General features: G+C 48.4%; 1 protein-coding gene across 1 annotated transcript in view; it reads right to left on the bottom strand.

Moving 5' to 3' along the window:
* Positions 1-2,996: 2,996 nt before the first annotated feature.
* The window catches only part of LOC123955086 (deleted in malignant brain tumors 1 protein-like), a 115,017-nt gene continuing 99,362 nt past the window's right edge, over positions 2,997-18,651 (bottom strand). Inside the window, 6 exon segments of the mRNA XM_046026610.1 lie at positions 2,997-3,288; positions 6,795-7,177; positions 9,560-9,735; positions 10,480-10,512; positions 12,330-12,648; positions 18,521-18,606. Coding sequence (XP_045882566.1) covers positions 2,997-3,288; positions 6,795-7,177; positions 9,560-9,735; positions 10,480-10,512; positions 12,330-12,648; positions 18,521-18,606 — 1,289 coding nt within the window.

Genomic DNA, 18,651 nt, shown 5'->3' with positions numbered 1-18,651 from the left:
GTGGCCAAGGCAGCTGCCTTGAGCTAAGGGAATCCCCACAGAGTCTTGGGGCTGAGAGCCATCAGCCACCCACACTCCCGGCAGCCTGAACAATGGTTCCACCGGAGGGAGATACGGCTGTCACACCAGAGCGGCCACCATGCTCACTGCCTAGAGGAGCCTTCCACAGCATTCCACTCTGACTCTGTGCTGTATTCAAGAGACATGCTTTTTTTTTTTTTTTAAGATTTTATTTATTGATTTGAGAGAGAGAGCATGAGGGAGGGCAGAGGGAGAGGGACAAGCAGACTCCCTGTGGAGCAGGGAGCCTGATACGGGGCCTGATCCCAGGACCCTGAGATCATGACCTGAGCTGAAGGCAGATGGTTAGCAGACTGAGCCACCTAGGCGCCCCCCAAGAGATATGTTTAACAGAGCATTTCAGCAAGGCTAAAAGCAAGACGGGTGATGGAATACCAGCATGTACAGACAAGATTTCTACAGGGAAGGGCGGAAACCAGGCTACCTTCATGGCCTCTCATCCCCTCCCCCCCGGAAGGTGGCATCGCCTTGTTACCTCTGGGTGGGGGATAGAGGTCTTGGCTCTCTACAAGGTCCCTCTGACACCACCGCCGAGAAGTCTCAGAGGGGTGGTCTTCCTGCCTGGTGGGGTTGGAAGCCCAGTCTCCCCACCTGGTCTTCACTTGACATGGGGGTGTTGGGGAGGCCCTGGTTACTGCACAGAGATGATAGCACCTGGGGAGGGGAGGGAAAGTGGAAGGGATCCTGGGGGCAGGAGAAAGTCTAGGCTCCCCACTTCACCTTTGTTGGCTGGACCGGAGGCAGGGCCACAGTTTTGCCTGTGGCTCACAATCTTGCCTGGATACCCTTTCACCAGTCCTTTGGCTAGAGAGAGCAGGCTTCTCTTGAGGCTTTTTTCTGGGTTGCAGATTTCTCCCTGTCGAGTGCTTTTTGATCCATAAAGCATGGACTGCTCAGCAGTGACCCTGGCCTTCACACCTCAGCGTTCTCAGAATCCGCTGGAATGCTGTTGGAAAGGGCAGCTTCCTGGCTCCGCCTGCTGAACCACACCAGGGGAAGCTCACCTGGAGTTCACTGGACACTTATTTATTTATTCTTAAAAGGTCAGTCCTTTCATTCTCAGCACTTTTCACAGAGGTATTTGTTAAAAGCTATAAGATGCTAACTCTGGAAGCTGTTGGCCTCCCACTTCCTCAACGCGTATGGATAGATGCAGTTAATAGGCAGGTAAGCCTTAGAAAGGAGAAGCTCCAGCAGCTCAGAGCTCTTTGGAAAACCCCTTAATTCATCTGGGGCACTCATATGAAATAGATGCCCTGATGCTCAAATCATGTGACCAAAGATGAAGGTGCTCGGTGATGAGTGATTCACTTTTGACTTAAAGATGCTGCCTTCACCAGACTGACCAGCAACTACATCTCATCAACTTCGACCAGGTAGAAGCAGGGAACGTCATCAAAATACCATCAGTATCCTATTTATCAAGATGGCTACCGACAAAGGGCACGTCTGGCATGAGACTGAGATGTTCCCCTCTAGAGGCAGTGCCCACCCTCGGGTCACATGTCAGAATTTCATCAGGACTTCAGGGTTAGCTCCCAGCCTCCCCCAAACTCTGCTCTCCCCTCTGGGAGCTTTGACCAGACTGTATTCTCATCTCATACCTGCTATTGAATGGCAGAGATGGGAACAATTTCTTGGACTTGAGGACTCATTTTAAATGTTGCCATTGCCTACTTCTTGACAAGCAAAAAACAAAACTAAACTATGTACAAGACTCACCCTTTCTTACTTTCTTCCCCTCCCTCCCTCTCTTCCTTTTTTTTCCTTCCTTCCTTCCTCCTTCCCTCCCTTTTCCTTCCTTCCTCCCTTCCTTCCTCCTTTTTTCTTCCTTCCTTTCTTTCTTTCTTTCTTTCTTTCTTTCTTTCTTTCTTTCTTTCTTTCTTTCTTTCTCTTATCTTTCGAGAGAATCTTAAGCAGGCTCCATGCCCAGCACAGGGTACTTACATGACCCTGAGATGACTGACCTGAGCCAAAATCAAGAGTCGGGTACTTAACCAACTGAGCCACCCAGGTGCTTCAAGACAGTTTCTTTAAAGACAACTTTGAGGGAACGGAATACAGCCCAGACCTCTTTCTGTTAAGATACAAAGAGAACTTGGATAAAGTGGTGCTGCCTGCTTTTTCTATGGGGGTATGGGATATACAAACCTTTCTTTCTGTGTTCCTCAGGTTTCCTGTGTCCTCAGGTTTCCTATAAAGCCTTGACAATCTGGGACACAGACTGAGTGTGTGATAAAAGCAGTCACAGGTGGTTCATGTGATTGTGTCTCCAACTCTCATTTGCGGTCGATGTCAAAACTGTCACCCAAACCCAACAAAGCCGAGGCACGGTGTATTCCCTTTGGAACAGGCAAGAAGAGCTTGTTTTGAGTAGGTGACAACAAGTAAACGAGCAAATGACGTGTTCAATTCAACTAACCAGTTATTAGGGTTTAAAAAAAAAAAAAGAGCAGTGACTTCTCAACACTTAAGTTTATTTTTCATAAGACTCTTAGCAAGATCTGAAAAGAAATTCTCACACCACCCGAGGGACAGGAAAAAAAAAAGATCCATCTACTAGCATCTGAACGTTAAGGAGTCAGTTTAACAAAATCTTTAAATTGACAATTTGGTATGTAGAGAGAACTCTGGTATGTAGAGAGAACATAAAGAACATGTTCTTTAGAACATGTGTAGTTCTTGGTAGTGAAGAATTAGAAAATGCAGCATCTCTAGTCTGCAAACAGAGTGACTGCCTTACAAGTTTAATAATCAGAGAAGGTTTATGTAGCATCAAAACTCAGAGAGAACCTCATTAACTGTTTCTTTTACCTGTGGCTCCATGGACAGCTTCTGGTTTGTCAAACTTATCACTTTTTTCGGGGAAATAGGCTTTTCTTTCTAATAACAGATTTGTGCGAAAAGTGGAGAAATCACACAAGGGTCTTACTCCGACCAGTCCCTCTGTGGATTTCCAGCGGCCCCACCACTTGGAAATGCTCAGTCTGCTCTTCTGGGGCCACCACGCGGCCTGCATCCCTCGTACTCCGTTCTACACAGCCCTGGGAGCAGCGGGAGGAGTGGTCCCCCACTTTGCACACAGCGACCTCACACCGCAGGTAGACCACATCATAGTTGCTCAGAAAGTTGAAGGCGTTGAACTTGAACTGCGCCGTGTTCTTCTGTTGGGACTGCAGGTTGGCATAGGTATTGTCTTTGATGCACCTGATGGGAAAAAAAACCCCAGCCACAAGGATTAATTTGAAGTGAGATGGGAATTCACCCTGACTCCAATAATCAGACCAATGAATTCCAAACAGACTTCTTCCCACTACCCACTCTTTCTTAAATAAAGAAACTTAAAATACTACCATGAGTAGAAAAACCACTGTTCCTGAGCAGAAGTAGAAGCTAACAGTAAAATAAACATAATAAGAAACAACGTAATTAACTTCTAACTGGAGTTGTTGCCTTCCGAAGGCCTATTCTATTCTATTTTGCCCAAAGGGGAGATTAAAGGTAGTGATTGTATTATTTGAAGGTGAAACTTAGATTATTTAAAAATGTGTCTCTCAGGGCGCCTGGCTGGCTCAGTCTGTTAAGCATCTGCCTTCACTTTATTTAAAAAAAGTGTTTTTTTTATCTATTTGAGAGAGGGAGTGAGAGAGAGAATGAGAGTGCGAGCTGGGGGAAGAGGGAGAGGGAGAGAGAGAATCTTAAGCAGGCTCCATGCTCAGTGTGGGGCCCTATGTGAGACTCAATCTTATGGCCCTGAGATCATGACCTGAACTGAAATCAAGAGTTGGATGCTTAACCCACTGAGTCACCCAGATGCCCCTCAATAATCACTTTAAGTGTGATTATTAAATATGCCAATTTAAAGATACAGATTGCCAGAGCAGATAAAATGAAAACAAAAATAAGAAAACCCAAGATCCAACTACTGTTATCTACAAGACACCCACTTTAAATATAAAGACATTGAAAAGGGATGGAGAAAGATTTACCATGCTAATACTAATCAAAAGAGAGCTGAAGTAGCTACATTAATTCGAGACAAAACAGAGTTCAGAGCCAGGACAATTATCAGGAATGAAGAGGGGTATTGCATAACAATAAAGGGGCCAGCCCTCTCAGAAGACATAACAGTAAGCTGGGAAAACTGGACAGCTACATACAGAAGAATGAAACTCAACCATTCTCTTACACTACACACAAAGATAAACTCAAAATGGATGAAAGACCTCAATGTGAGACAGGAATCCATCTAAATCCTGGAGGAGAACATAGGCAGTAACCTCTTTGCAATCGGCCACAGCAACTTCTTTCAAGACACGTCTCCAAAGATAAGAAAACAAAAGCGAAAATGAACTTTTGGTACTTTACCAATATAAAAAGCTTCTGCACAGCAAAGGAAACAATCAACAAAACAAAGAGGCAGTCCATGGAATGAAAGAAGATATTTGCAAATGACAGTACAGATAAAGGGCTGATATTCAAGATCTATAAAGAACTTCTCAAAGTCAACACCCAAAAAAACAAACAATAAAGTCAAAAAATGGTCAGAAGACATGAAGAGACACTTCTCAAAAGAGGACATACAAATGGCTAACAGACATATAAAAAAAAGTTCATCATCATGGGAAATTCAAATCAAAACCACATTGAGATACTACCTTACACCAGTTAGAATGGCAAAAATTGACAAGGCAGGAAACAACAAAGTATTGGAGAGGAGTGAAGAAAGGGGAACCCTTTTATACTGTTGGTGGGAATGCAAGTTGGTACAGCCACTTTGGAAAACAGTGTGGAGATTCCTTAAAAAATTCAAAATAGAGCTACCCCATGACCCTGCAATTGCACTACTGGGTATTTACCCCAAAGATACAGATGTAGTGAAAAGAAGGGGCACATGTAGCAGCAATGTCCACAATAGCCAAACTGCGGAAGGAACTGAGATACCCTCCAACAGACGAGTGGATAAAGAAGATACGGTCCCTATATACAATGGAGTATTATTCATCCATCAGAAAGGATGAATACCCAATTTTTGCATCAGCATGGATGGTATTGGAGGAGATTATGCTGAGTGAAATAAGTCAAACAGAGAAAGTCAATTATATGGTTTCACTTGTTTGTGGAACATAAGGAATAGCATGGAGGACATTTGGAGAAGGAAGGGGGAGATGAAGGGGGGGAATCTGAGGGGGAAACAACCATGAGAGACTATGGACTCTGGGAAACAAAATGAGGGTTTCGGGGGGGTGGGGGATGAGTTAGCCTGGTGGTGGGTATTGAGGAGGGCACAGATTGCAAGGAGCACTGGGTGTTAGATGCAAACAATGAATCATGGAACACTACATCAAAAGCTAATGATGTACTGTGTGGGGACTAACATTAAAAAAAAAAAAAAGACAACGAAAAGACATAACAATCCTTAATGTATACACAGGTAACAACAGAGTGTCAAAATGTCTGAGATAAAAAGTTAGGGAACTGCAAAGAGAAATCTACAAGCCCACTGTGATGGCTGGAGGCTCCACCCCCCTCTGTCTATAACTGACACATCCCGCAGAAATTCAGGAAGGATACTGATGATCTGGAAAGGACCATTGATCAGCTAGACTAACTGACAGCTGTAGAACACTCCACGCAGCCACAGCAGAGTACAATCCTTCTCAAGCCCATGCGAAACATTCACAGGGACAGACACCTTCTGGACCACACAGCACACCTTAGCAAATTCACAGAAAAGAAGTCACACCAAAGACATAGTCTGATCACAGTGGAATTGAATTAGAACTCAGTCACAGAAAGGTGGTTGGAAAATTCTTATTTGGAAATGAAACAACACATTTCTAACTGATCCAGAAGTAAAAGACAAAGTCTCAAGAAAAATTTACAAGCTATTTCGAGCTGAGCGAAATTGAATATACAATTTACGAGGATCAAATAAATCAAATGCATGAATCGGAAAAGAAGAAAGATCTAAAATCAATAATCTAAGACTCTACCGGAGGAAATTAGACCAAAAAGAGTAATTTGAGCCTAAAGCAGACGGAAGAATAAAGTGTTAGTTGTTATATTCTGGCACCAAACTCTGCCTCCCTCCTTGATCTCTCTGTAAGGAGAACTGAAAGGGAAGAGCTTTCTCGTTCAGAGACTCCGTGCACTTCAACGCCTCATCTGTGCACTTCGCACGCTCACGCCTCCTCCACACCGCGCTGTCTTGCCCCGCCCCCGGCTTTTGGAAACAGGTTCCACGATGACGCATCTCCCGTGGCTGCCCCCACTTCAAAGCTACCACCAGTCAGTGATGCCATTTTGTCCTTCTGTACTGGTTGCCCGTTGCCCATCCACAATAAGGGTTTTGCTCCTGTGAGAGGGCAAAGGAGCTACCGAGCCAAACAACCGCCCCAAGTCCTCATTTGGCGAATCCTTTGTTTAGCTAAAGGAGCCAGAATAAGTCTCATCACTCTAAGCGTTTAGGCCGAGAAAACCCGCCAACCCATCAAGGAAGGCCAGATGCCCTGAGAGCCTGAACCACGAACGAACGGTGAGCTAATAAAGTCATAAAACCCGAAGGGAAGGGAGGCACGGGCAAGAAAGGGTGAGACAGGACCCCAGGGGCCCAGACCACAAGGGCTCTGCCCAGCTGAGAAGCCCCAGGTCCCCCAAAGGAAGGCCACGTGGAGACCAGCCGGTCGTGGGGGGCGGTCCATTCTCCTTACCCTCGCCGGATCAAATCGTACTTGACGGCCGTAAAATCACGCGGCTCTGGAGAAGCCACGCAGGTGTCCACGAAGAGCCTCAGGGAGGGGTTGGGGCTACGGAGCGTGGCCTGCAGGAAGACCGCTTTCTTGGGGCTGGCGTAGTGTGGCCCCCTGTTCCTCACAGGCTGGGACGTGGGCAACTCAAGGAAGGATATGGACACGTCGTAGCCAACGTTCTCCCCGGGGGCCTCAGCCCCAGGAGTGACTTCGGCTGCAGACGGGCCGTCCACCCTGCAGGTGAACTTGAGCTGAGGTACCCTATGCCTCGCGAAGACTCGGCCGGGGTGGCCCAGGATTCGGCCTCTGACGGAGTTGGAGTAGCTGAGGGAGCCGAGCCCTTCCTGGGAGGACGAGAGGGGAGAGCTGCTGGCCAGGGCTCCTGGCGCCTTGACAGACGCCTTTCTGCAGGCGCAGAGGCCTCTCCCTCACAGCCCTGCTCGGCGCCAGCTCGCCGACCAGCGGGAAGCCCGAGGCCTCGGGCCCGCAGTCTGTGGTACGTCAGGCCCGGATGGGGTGACGCTATGTCGTCGCTGCTGGGAGCTCAGAGCGCGTGCCAGGAGCCTCCCGTGAGACTCCCTTCTTCCCTCCCGTGAGGCCCAAGCTGTGCTGGCGTGAGGTGGGCCGGAGGTCGGTGCTGGCTACCTGGTGCTCCCTCTGCCGAAGTCCTCCCCACCTGCCCTCCCGTCCGCCTGTGGCAGTCTCAGGCGAGCACAGACCACGGCCCCCTGGTGCCCGTCTCCTCCCTTCCAGCGCCTACTTCTCTTGGCTCCAGACCAGATCTGGCTCCTCGGGAGCTGTGGGCCTGGCCCTGCTCACCTCAGTCTCAGCCTTGCTCCTTCAAATCCAGCGCGACTTGAAGGGCTGAGGGGGTGCTGGCGGCCGTCGTGCAGAGAGCCATCGTCTCTGGAAGCCGGGCCCCCACGGCCCTGTGCGCGGCCCAGAGACTCAGCCTGCCTCGCGGCGCTGGGTCAAGGAAGCCCCTGGTTGTGTGACTCAGATCCTTGACGCTCTGCCTTGGAAGCTCTGAGGACGGCCCCGTCAGCTCCAGCCGGGCCTGCCTTTCTCGACCTTTGCTTTCCTTTCCTACTCTTCCCCCCTGCCCCTTCCCGGTCCCCAGGATGAAATTTTAATACAATGAAGACGCTCCGCGTTCTGTGCTTTATCCAGAAAAGCAGATTTTTTTCTTTTCCCCCTGTAGACCAAGTTTCTGCCTCGCCCCTTGAAGCAGGTCTTGCCCCGGCGGACAGCTTAGAGGGAGAGCTCAACTCCTTGACCACACAGCCCTGCCCCTTCCAGGGGGACCAGCGCTTCCTGGTGCTGAGGGTCTCCGGTCTCTTCCTCGAGCCCCCCAAGCTTGCTGCTGCGGCCGGCACCAGGCCCTCCTCCCGCTCCCCTCTACCCAGCTCCACTCCTCCCCAGGCCTCGGCTCCTTGGCCGCCCTAGTCCAAGAGGGCTTCCTTCCACCCCACACCATCTCCTGTTCCCTTTCTTGTTTTGCTGTCTTCGGAGCATCTGTAAAAGGATTCTCTGATGTGCGCTTGTTCAGTGCCTGTCTCCCTTTTCTCGAGCGTGAGGGTTGTGGAGCAGGACCCCCGTCAGTCCCGTTTTCCACTGTGTCCTCAGCACCGAGAAGGTTGCTCAGCCACGGACTGAAATCACGAGTTCTGTGGCAGTGTGTTCGCCGTGGGTGGCCCGGGACTGGCCATCACCCGGAGAGGTTCCTGACCTGCTGTGTCATCTGGCCCCCGTGCAGTGAGAGCTGGGCCAGCCAGAGCCACAGAGGACAGTGGCAGGGTCCTCTCCGATGGCCTAGAAATTTCTGGGGTGCCCGCCTCCCAGACACAGGGGGGCTTCTGGCATGGCCCCGGGGACAGAAACCTCTGAGGTAAAAACTAGACATTTCAGAGCAAAAAGGGTAAGAATGACCGTGATCTGCATAATCAAATAAACAAAATGTGAGTCAATGTGCTCGCTGGGCACCATGCAGACTGTTTGAATGAATTAATCTCCAACAGTGCCAAAGGTTTGCTGTTTTTGTGTGGGCGTCTAAATATGGAAACAAAAGAAGAGAGGAACAACCTGGAGATCTTGCTGTGGAAGGTGCTACATTGGTAGATACACCGAGAAGAAGATTTCATAGTTAGACACTCTCCTATATCCTTGGTCTACTTGTTTCCTTCAATGACACTGTTCTGTGAAATAAGCTGGTGGTTAAGGAACAAGAAATAAACATATACATTTCATTATCCCCTCCTGTCCTGGATAAATGCTTTCTAGGTGGGGAAATACAGCTGGTTGCCTAGTTAGATCCCAGCAGTCGGATGGACAGATCATTGGTCCTCCCCCATGCACAGCACCGTGGCCTGCCCGGAGGAGGTGTGCACTGAAGGTGAATAAAGCAGCATGTCATGGAAAATGCTTGGCTTTGGAGCTAAGAGAACATCGTCCGTCCATCCGTCGGATGTTGACCCATTCAGGCATCCACCAGCTCTCAGCACTTATTACAGGGTACTCCAACTTCAGCATGTGTTCCAAATTCCCAAAAGGAGGGAAAATTTCAGACAAATTACTGAGTGCTCCAAGTCTCACCGAACTTGGAAACAAAGTCACGGCTGTGCCTTTCCTCCATCCCTGCCAGGTTTTGAACAGGTGGTTGAATTTTCCAAATAGCTCTCCTTGGCCTCCGTCCTCAGAAGGGTACCCCCACCTCGGCAGTTTCTTACCTGTCTGACGGTGCCACAGCGACCGTAGGGGATGTTGAAGATCAGGTAGCGCCCGGTGACTTGGGGGCGGCACAGCTCATCATTTAAGTGGATGTCCCAAGAGGAGTAGCCCAGCCTCCGGAGATAGCCCCGGTCAATGGCAACTCGGAAGAGGTGAGGCAGGCAGGAGAGCTGGGCTGCAGGGGGAGCGCGGGAAGAAACACACAAAGACAGTCTGGCCCAGCGGTCGCAGGCCCGGGATGTGGGTGCGCTTGCTTTATAAAGCATGGGCGGTGCCTTGGGTGGGGGCTGCTTCAGCTCTCATCATCCCCTACCCTTGACTTGACTCACTGAATTTATGTCCCTCATTCTCCAAAAGTCACACCAGATCCCGGGAGTCCTACCCACGGCACATGTCCTGAGGTATGAGTCAGAGCCTTGTCGAGAGATTTGAAGGACAGCCCACTTCCCATGTTGAGGACCCCCGAGGCTGAGCACACATCTGCCTGAGGCTTTGTATTAAGAAGTAATTTGAGGGGCGCCTGGGTGGCTTAGTGGGTTAAGCCTCTGCCTTCAGCTCAGGTCACGATCTCAAGGTCCTGGGATCGAGTCCCACATCAGGCTCTCTGCTGGGCGGGGAGCCTGCTTCCTCCTCTCTCTCTCTCTCTCTCTCTCTCTCTGCCTGCCTCTCCCCCTACTTGTGATCTCTCCCTGTCAAATAAATAAAATCTTTTAAAAAGAAAAAAAAGTAATATGGGAAAAGAGTGACAGCAAAGTGGGAGGGAGCGTGCGTGTGAAGAGGCTTCTTCCCCAAACTCCTAAAGCCACAAGTGGCCGGAGATGCCAAGTTCTCAGTGCAGGCACAGGAAAGCCCATTCTTTCTCCCTGGGACACCCGCTCTCTCCGCTCCCGCTTCCCACAGCCTGGAGGGGAGAGCTTACCCTTGTCCTTGGGTACAGCAGAGGCGGCCGGACCTGGTGAGGGGAGACGGGTGAGAAGCCACGGTCAGCTGTGCCGACACCCTGACCTGCAGGAGGAGGCCGTGGCCAGCAGCAGAACGGCAGTGCGGGGAACGGGCTCATTGGATTTAGCTATGGCAGCTGGAGTACAGTGGCTTGAACATACTTCAGGGCGATGGGGAGGGAAAGAGGGCCCGGGGCCTCCTGATGGAGCCCGAGGAAGGGATTTCCACGCGTGGGCAGTGTTGACAATGCTGGTGTCAAAGCTGACATTTGTCAGAGCAAGAGAATAGTCAATACAGGCTTTGCCGGTTCTAAACACCGTCGTTTGTAGGAATCTGGCAGATGTCCCTTCCCATGCTCATGGCATGCCTGGGATCTCAGGCTGGGACATAGGCAGTCTGTGGCTCTCAAAGGCCTCTCCAGCTCAGAAGCGAGGCAGGACAGTAACCCAGGGCCAGGGCCCAGCCCAGGAAGCGTGGCTGGCCACATTCACTCAACCCCTTCAGATGCCGTTGGCCCCAGACCTCGGGTCCTTTGGCGGCTATACCCAGATAGAAAGGAAACCCCTTGGCGTATAATCGAAGAGTGGAAAATGAAGTACTCTTTCCAGTGGGCGTGCTGACAGCAAAAGGAAAGGTTGAAACTGTGAACACACACAGTGAAGGTGAGGGCCTTGGAGATAAGGATCCCAGGGCCCCAGGCTGACTTACTCATAAGGCTGTCTGCGGGATGGTTTGTCTCGGGGTTTTTCTAGTTATGATCTATTCCTATGAAGAGCAACAGTAGCTCCCCCACAAAGATAAAAGCACCGGGAGCGAGTCCTTTGTTTGCCTGTGAAAAATTAAGTATGAAACAGACAAAGGAGCTCGGACTTGTTCACCAAATCTTAGAATTCTGCAACTTTTTGAGGTTTACCTGGGTAAATTTAGGACAAATATAAGGCAGTACTACTCCACAGAGAAGAGGGTCGACCTCTGGAGGTCGGAATACCCAGACGGGTATCGGTGGTAATAGGAAGTCCTCCAGGAGAGGGATAGACCATATCTTGGATGAAAGGGACACAAAGGCAGTCCAAGGTACTCTGGGGTTCTGACTTCTGAGGGTGGGATCAAGGGTGTCCACTTAAGATTGCGCCCTTGAAGAAATTATGCTGAGCGAAATAAGTCAAGCAGAGAGAGTCAAGTATCATATGGTCTCACTTATTTGTGGAGCATAACAAATAACATGGAGGACATGGGGAGATGGAGAGGAGAGGGAGTTGAGGGAAACTGGAAGGGGAGATGAACCATGAGAGACTATGGACTCTGAAAAACAACTAGAGGGTTATGAAGGGGCAGCGGGAGGGGGTGGGGTGGGGTGGGAGGTTGAGGAACCAGGTGGTGGGTAATAGGGAGGGCACGTACTGCATGGAGCACTGGGTGTGATGCCAAAACAATGAACACTGTTATGCTGTAAATAAACAAATAAAAATAAATAAATTAAAAAAAAAAAAAAAAGATTGCGCCCTTGATGACCTTGTCAGAAATTGAATAAGGGTCTTTGTGGTCTGACAGCCTCAAGTTCTGTGTCCTTAATCGTTGCATTATACGGCCGCTTCTTCCTTCGACCTCACAACCTTGTAGCCCTATTTCAGAACAAGTACAGCCCTGAATTGGAATTCGACAAAAGCGATGAATAAAACCACAAGGCTGTGCCATGAAAATATTCAGCACATTAGTCGTGTGACAGATACGCCCTTGCTACCCTAGCAGCTGGTGTCTTGGCCAACGCGCAGTCCCTCGACCTTCAGAGCACCAGCAGAGGAAGAGGCACAGGCCCCCGGGACCCACCTGCGCAGATCACGCCCGCGTCCTCCTGGTGCCGGCAGTTGTGCCGCGCCCAGCCCGGGTGGCCGCAGTGGTCCAGCGCGTCCTCGGTGCCCGAGCAGCGCATGTCGTCCAGCAGGATGGGCCCCGAGCCCGGGCCAAAGCGGCCGCGCCCCGGGGCGGCGAGAGCTCGGCCGCAACCCAGCAGCCGGCACACGACACGGGCGTCCCTGATGTCCCAGTGGTCGTCGCACACTGTGCCCCACACGCCGTCGTGGCGGACCTCAACCCGGCCCTCGCAGCGGCTGTGCCCATCAGCCAAGCGCAGGGGCAGGTCTGCAGGAGGAGAGAAAGCAAGTCAGGGGACAGCGGTGACAGGCGCCACAGCAACCTCCGCTACCGTGCACCTCCGCGTGGTGCATCGTTTGCCGCGGAAGAAATGACACTGCGGTGAGATCCACCACGTCTGCTGGTGCTGCCCTCGCTCTCTGTCTCTCTCTCGCTCCCCGCCCCCCATGGCACTCCCTGTCTCATAAAAAGTCAAACCTGCATTCAGCAAAGCCCTCAAAGAACGGAGGGTATTGTCAGCCTAGTTGCCCAGATACCTAAGAATTTAATCATTAAAAATACTAAAAAGAAAGAAAACAAAAGGCAAAACCCTCCCATCTTTGGAGGGGAATTGTTGAGTCACTGGCTTGACTTAGCGAACAAAATCTATCTCATGAAATTTCTTTTACTCTTGATGAATAAAAGCCAACATTTGAACTGTAGAATGTGTCTTCTGTGAGCCAGCTTTCACACTTCTAGGTATTCACCGGAGATCAATGAAAACACGTGCACTGATTTGCGCACAGCAGAATTCTCCACCGGAGGAAGAAAACTGGGAGCACCGACCTGTCCACCCACAGGAGAGGGGATAAATTGCAGAATATCCACCCAATGGAATATTACTAAGCAATAAAAAGGAACAAAGTACCCATATAAGGAACCATCTGGACAAATCTCAGAAACAATTTGTTAAGCAAGAGAAGTCAGACACAAAAGAGCACTTATTATTTGATTCCATTTATATGAGATTCTAGAAACACAAAGCTAATCTACAGGGACCAAAAGCAGACCAGTGGTTGCCTGGGGGATTTACTGCAAAGGGAGGCGAAGGAGCTTTTCAGGGTGATGGGAATGCTCTGTGTCTTGATTGTGGTGGTCGCACAGGTGAATGCATTAGAAAAATCTCATAGATGTGTGCAATTCATTGTATATAAATGTACTTCAAAATGAGATTTAAAAAGTAAAAATAATTTTTAAAATCGATATTATGTTGGCGGTGCCACACCCGTAGATGTGTGTAAAATGATTTGTCTTCATATAAAGTGGTTGCTGGTGACTGTTTTCCAACCTTCCTGCTTTCTTTGGCCCATAGAAGATGTTTTGTGACAGCTAATAAATGCCACTGGTGGCGGGGTCTCGGTGGCTATGGTATCCTGGTTTAGGGTAATTGTTTGCTCCTCACTTAATTTGTTGCTCGTGATTTTGGAGCAAGATAACCATGCTTGCTCGAATTATGAATAAAGGCAAATATCTTTTTGCAAGGTCCCAGGAAGTGAATGTGGGGCTTCAGACCCACAAAGGTGTGTGTGTGTGTGTGTGTGTGTGTGTGTGTGTGTGTGTGCGTGCACATCTGTGTCTGCACATATCTACTTATCAGCTCATAAGGGTTTTCTGTAAAGAGTAGCAACTTTGAAAAAAATACAACCCTAATAGTATTAATAATGATTTGATAATTGAAGTGCCGAGAACAAAAACAAATTACCCGGTAAAGGGGTCCTGTCTTCGCCAACTGAAATTGTAACTGTAAGAAAGAAAGACCAAGCTTTAAAAGTGCGTATCGTCAAAGTCACATATTTGTAGTCAGACGTAAAGGGAGCCACACATTTTCTCGAGGTTTAGGCAGTAGTCGTTTGGTCTGAGCTTCTGCATGGGTTGAGGTGCGGGAATGCTGCCCGCTATGTTTTATTTTCTTATCAAAATGCAACAAGTGGTGTGTCCTGCTCTTCTACAAAAAGAAAATGATTTGGAAAATGGTCAGAAAAGAAGCCTTTCAAATATACAGAATTTTCATAGGAAGAGTACGAAAGGGTTAGATTTTGTAGGAAAACTGTTTATCGGGGTGGCCTATGTGAGTCAGGTCAATATAAATGTATTTAAAAACTCTAAAGAATAAAATAATTGATCAGGACAGTCAAATGAAGAAAACCAATCAGATTTCTCAGAAACGTTTTTAGATAAGAGAAAGATCCTATCTGAGAGGTGTGCTTCCTTGTGAAATACACAGAGGGAAGCAAGGTAGGAAAACCGACGATGCATTTTAGGATAGAGTGCGGTTGTAGACATTACTATACAACTAAGGGTTAATCTAGCAACAGGCATATGATCTTTACCAGGTGATGGTGTCACTTTTGTTGAGATCAGATTTACAGCTGCCAAAAAAAAGAGAGAGAAAAAATTTTTTCTAGTCCAAAGAAAGCATTAACATCGTATGTCATTGAAATTTCACACTGTATACTCTAAGTTTATGAGCCATAAGCTGCATGGAACAGAACGCAGCCTGCTTATTTATCATGTGGACGTACACACCCAGGAGTAAAACGGCATATGAGAAGTTGGCATTTTGCCAGAGAGACACACCATTCCCATTTTGAGCATCCATACTGTGTCCTATAATTTCCTTCTCGAATCCCTACAGCAGCTGTTCCCGGGAAATGCTGTCCGTACATTAAAGACGAGGAAATCGAGACTCAGAGAGCTTGTAAACATGCCCAGGACATCGTCAGTTCTGAGCTGGGACACCCCAGAACATGCACCCTTTCTACAGCACTCTGCTTTTCAGGAGCATAAAACGTGGGCATTGCAGTCATTCTCTGCTCTTGCCTTCATCTTAGACTTTTAGTCTCCAGGACTGTGGAAAATAAATTTCTGCTGTTTAAGCCACATGGTCTGTGATACTTAGTTATGGCTGCCTGAGTTTAAACAGTGGCAAGTTGCCTCCTTCTCTGGGCCTCATTTTCCTCGAAAACAAAGGGAGTGGTTCAGCATTTTACTCCTCGAATGTGGCCCGTGACCAGCAGGATAAGCACCACCTGGGAGCCTGTGAGAAATGCAGAATCCAGCCTCCATCTGGAGCCATGAAATCCAAAACTGCATTTTACCAAGTTCTCCAGGCCATTCACTCGTACATGAACATTTGAGAACTGTTGCCATGGGCCATCTCTAACGTATCGTCCAGGGTTGATGCTTAATGCTATTTTATCCTACTCATCCTGTCCCTGCACCTGCCTCCACTGTGTTCAGAATCATAACCACTGTGGGTTCCAGTGGCCTGGAACCAACCAGACCTCCCTCTCCTCTCTCCTGACTGCTCTTGGGGAAATAAGAGTGTGTTTTCTCTGAGTGTGTCCGCTCCTGCTGGGCTGTGGTTTCTCAGAAATCCACTCACCAGGGCTACTGCAGAGAGTAGAGAACCTACCTGGTGAAGAGGCCTTTTCTCCTGGAGTGGGAGTTATATCTGCAAACAAAGAAGACTCAAACTCAAATATCAGTGAAAAGACAGTGGAAAGTTTTGGTTTGAACAACAGTGTGGTAGAAGATGGAATTGCACATGGGTAGAACCAACACTATCACAATCTAGGTCTCTTGCATTTTGGTGTGTGGGAAGGGTCAAAGCACCACCTGTAACATAACATAGATCACAAAGCTAGTGGAGGTGGGGGCCCCTGCCCTTGCCTCCCATGAGCACATCTGATTAAGACCAGGGCAACAAGCGGAGGGAATGTCCTAGCAGAAGGACCACTTTTGTGACTATGGGCGGATGAAGAGAACATGAAGCTTCATTTCTATGAAAAGGATGCTGGGACTTCTGTTTACATCAGAGCTTCTGCAACAGACAAAATATTCACTACTGTTCATTTGTCCAACAGAAAGAGGGAGAGTTGATCATATTTAACTTAAGAAATGTGACAGACAGAAAACATTACCAGAGGGTGTGTCCACTTCTGCTGAAGTTGAAGATACATCTGTATAGGGACAGAGAAAATAGGACACTTAAAAATGGGAGAAAGGACTCTTCAGTGTGTCTTTTCATTCAGTCTACTTTGTGGTCAACATGGTCATTATGTGGGCTCGTTTTCAAAATCGAATATGGCAAGTGAGAAGCTGGTCTCATGATTTAAACCACATGACAAGAGAGCCTTTACCAGAGGGAGAGGTCACTTCTGCTGAGGATGAAGACGTATCTGTAAAAAAGAGAAGAGAAGACCTAAAAACCAGCCGAGAGAAGAGGACACTTGGGGGTTTGTTCTTACTGAGGCTGGGCTGGGGATAAGCTTTCCATGGAACAGCCTAGACTGATGAATGGAAGTCCAAGAAGAGGCACTTAATAGGGCAGGAGACAGTGTCTTACCTGGTGTGGAGGTCACAGTGGTTGCTACTGAAGCTGCAGGAGAACAAAAATAACAAAGCAGCAATAAGACAGCCATATCAGACCTATGTGTTGCTAAATACAAGAGACATAAAGGTGGCCATCCTAGATCAGTACAACTGGCCTGGTTTGTCTTCCTGCTTTCCAGACAGGGGCATCCCTAGATCCTCCATTGCCTCCAGGCCACCTCCACTCCTGGGGTTTCCATTCCTCTTGCCCACACTTTACTTCTCCCCTTGGAGAAGGTGAACATTACCTACTCAGAGGGCAACAACCATTGGTCCAAGTTTCTCCCAATATCGGTTTGTCTAACAAAGATTCTGTAATTGGAGGGATTCCTACACCTGGTCCTCCCTCCTCTCCTTGAATGGTTGGAAGGCAGTGACATAGGAAAGGGTGAACTCTTGGACTGTCCCAAGACCCAGACTGAGGGTAAGGAGGGGATGGCAGGTCCATTTGCCTCTTGTACTAAGGGTTGCCCTCCAACCAAGCCTTCTCAGGGGTATGGGCCATATTTTGGTCTTGACTCTGGTGTCTTATTTAATTGCTTTAGCACCTAGAGTAGGGGAGAGCACACTCTTTATTGTCCTCCCCACTAATAAACCTCTAACATTCTATTTATAAAATTGTTCACCCCAAAGTCACATTAGGAACTCCTCAGATATCATTGCAACCAGCATCACTCAAGATTATTGTACAAGACGAAAGTTACTTGTTACCATGGTCAACCCTATATCCCTCAATACCTTGGCACAGAGCCTGGCACATGACCATCCTCACCAAATGCTGGATAAATGTCTAAGGAGGATCAATTAAAACCATGGTTTGGGGGCACCTGGGTGGCTCAGTGAGTTCAGCCGCTGCCTTCGGCTCGGGTCATGATCTCAGGGTCCTGGGATCGAGTCCCGCTTCGGGCTCTCTGCTCGGCGGGGAGCCTGCTTCCCTCTCTCTCTCTCTCTCTCTGCCTGCTTCTCTATCTACTTGTGATCTCTGCCTGTCAAATAAATAAATAAAATCTTAAACAAAACAAAACAACAAAAAAAAAACCATGGTTTGGCTCCCCACCATCCTGCCAACACCCATGCTGTGACTGGTTTCCAGGAGAAATTCCCACCATGGGCAGTTGATGTTAGATCAACAGTCTGTCCAGTGAATGACTTATTTTTGAGTTTGGGAATTGGCTAAACTAATTTTTTCCTTGGCGTATGCATTTAGCTGGGCTTCCTGGAACTCATTCCTCATCAGGGGGTACAGAGGTGGCCTATGTGAGTCAGGCCAATAGAAACATATTTAAAATCTCTAAAGAATAAAATAATTTGATCAGGACGGAAACAATTGTGAAATGAGCTCCCTGGAAAATCAAACAAGATAATTTATAGCAAGTAAGATGGATAGAACCCACAATAACATCAAAATTACCTGTTGAGGTGGTTACAGTAATAGTAGAAGATTCTGGAAATGAAAAAAGGCAACTGATAAAACCTTCCAAATGGCAAAAATAATTGTTTTACAGTTAACCCGTTTTCTTCTCTCTGTCCCTAGAGCATAGGAATCAAGGACTTCATTTATTTAACAACAGATTTTGATTCATCCCTTCCTTCTATGGCAGACACTGTGCTAGATACTGGAGTCAAACAACAAAGAAATCGAGACAGGGCTCCTGCTCTGTCAAAGTGCAGCTGTGACCAGTGCTACGAAGGGGATATGTGATGCTCTGAGAACCTATGACAGGTGATCTCACCTGCCAGCGAGTTCCATTCTCTATCTTCCCGAGAGGCAATACCACCACCTTGGGCTTGTCACAGGGCTTGGCCCACACCGGGCACTCTGCTCAAAGACAGTGACAACCTGACACTCCCCCCCCACCCCGCC

This window comes from Meles meles, chromosome 13 (assembly GCF_922984935.1).
Source record: "Meles meles chromosome 13, mMelMel3.1 paternal haplotype, whole genome shotgun sequence".
NCBI classification, from domain to species: Eukaryota; Metazoa; Chordata; class Mammalia; order Carnivora; family Mustelidae; genus Meles; species Meles meles.
The sequence above is the reverse complement of the archived record's forward strand: the minus strand, read 5'-3'. Positions and strand labels throughout refer to the sequence as shown.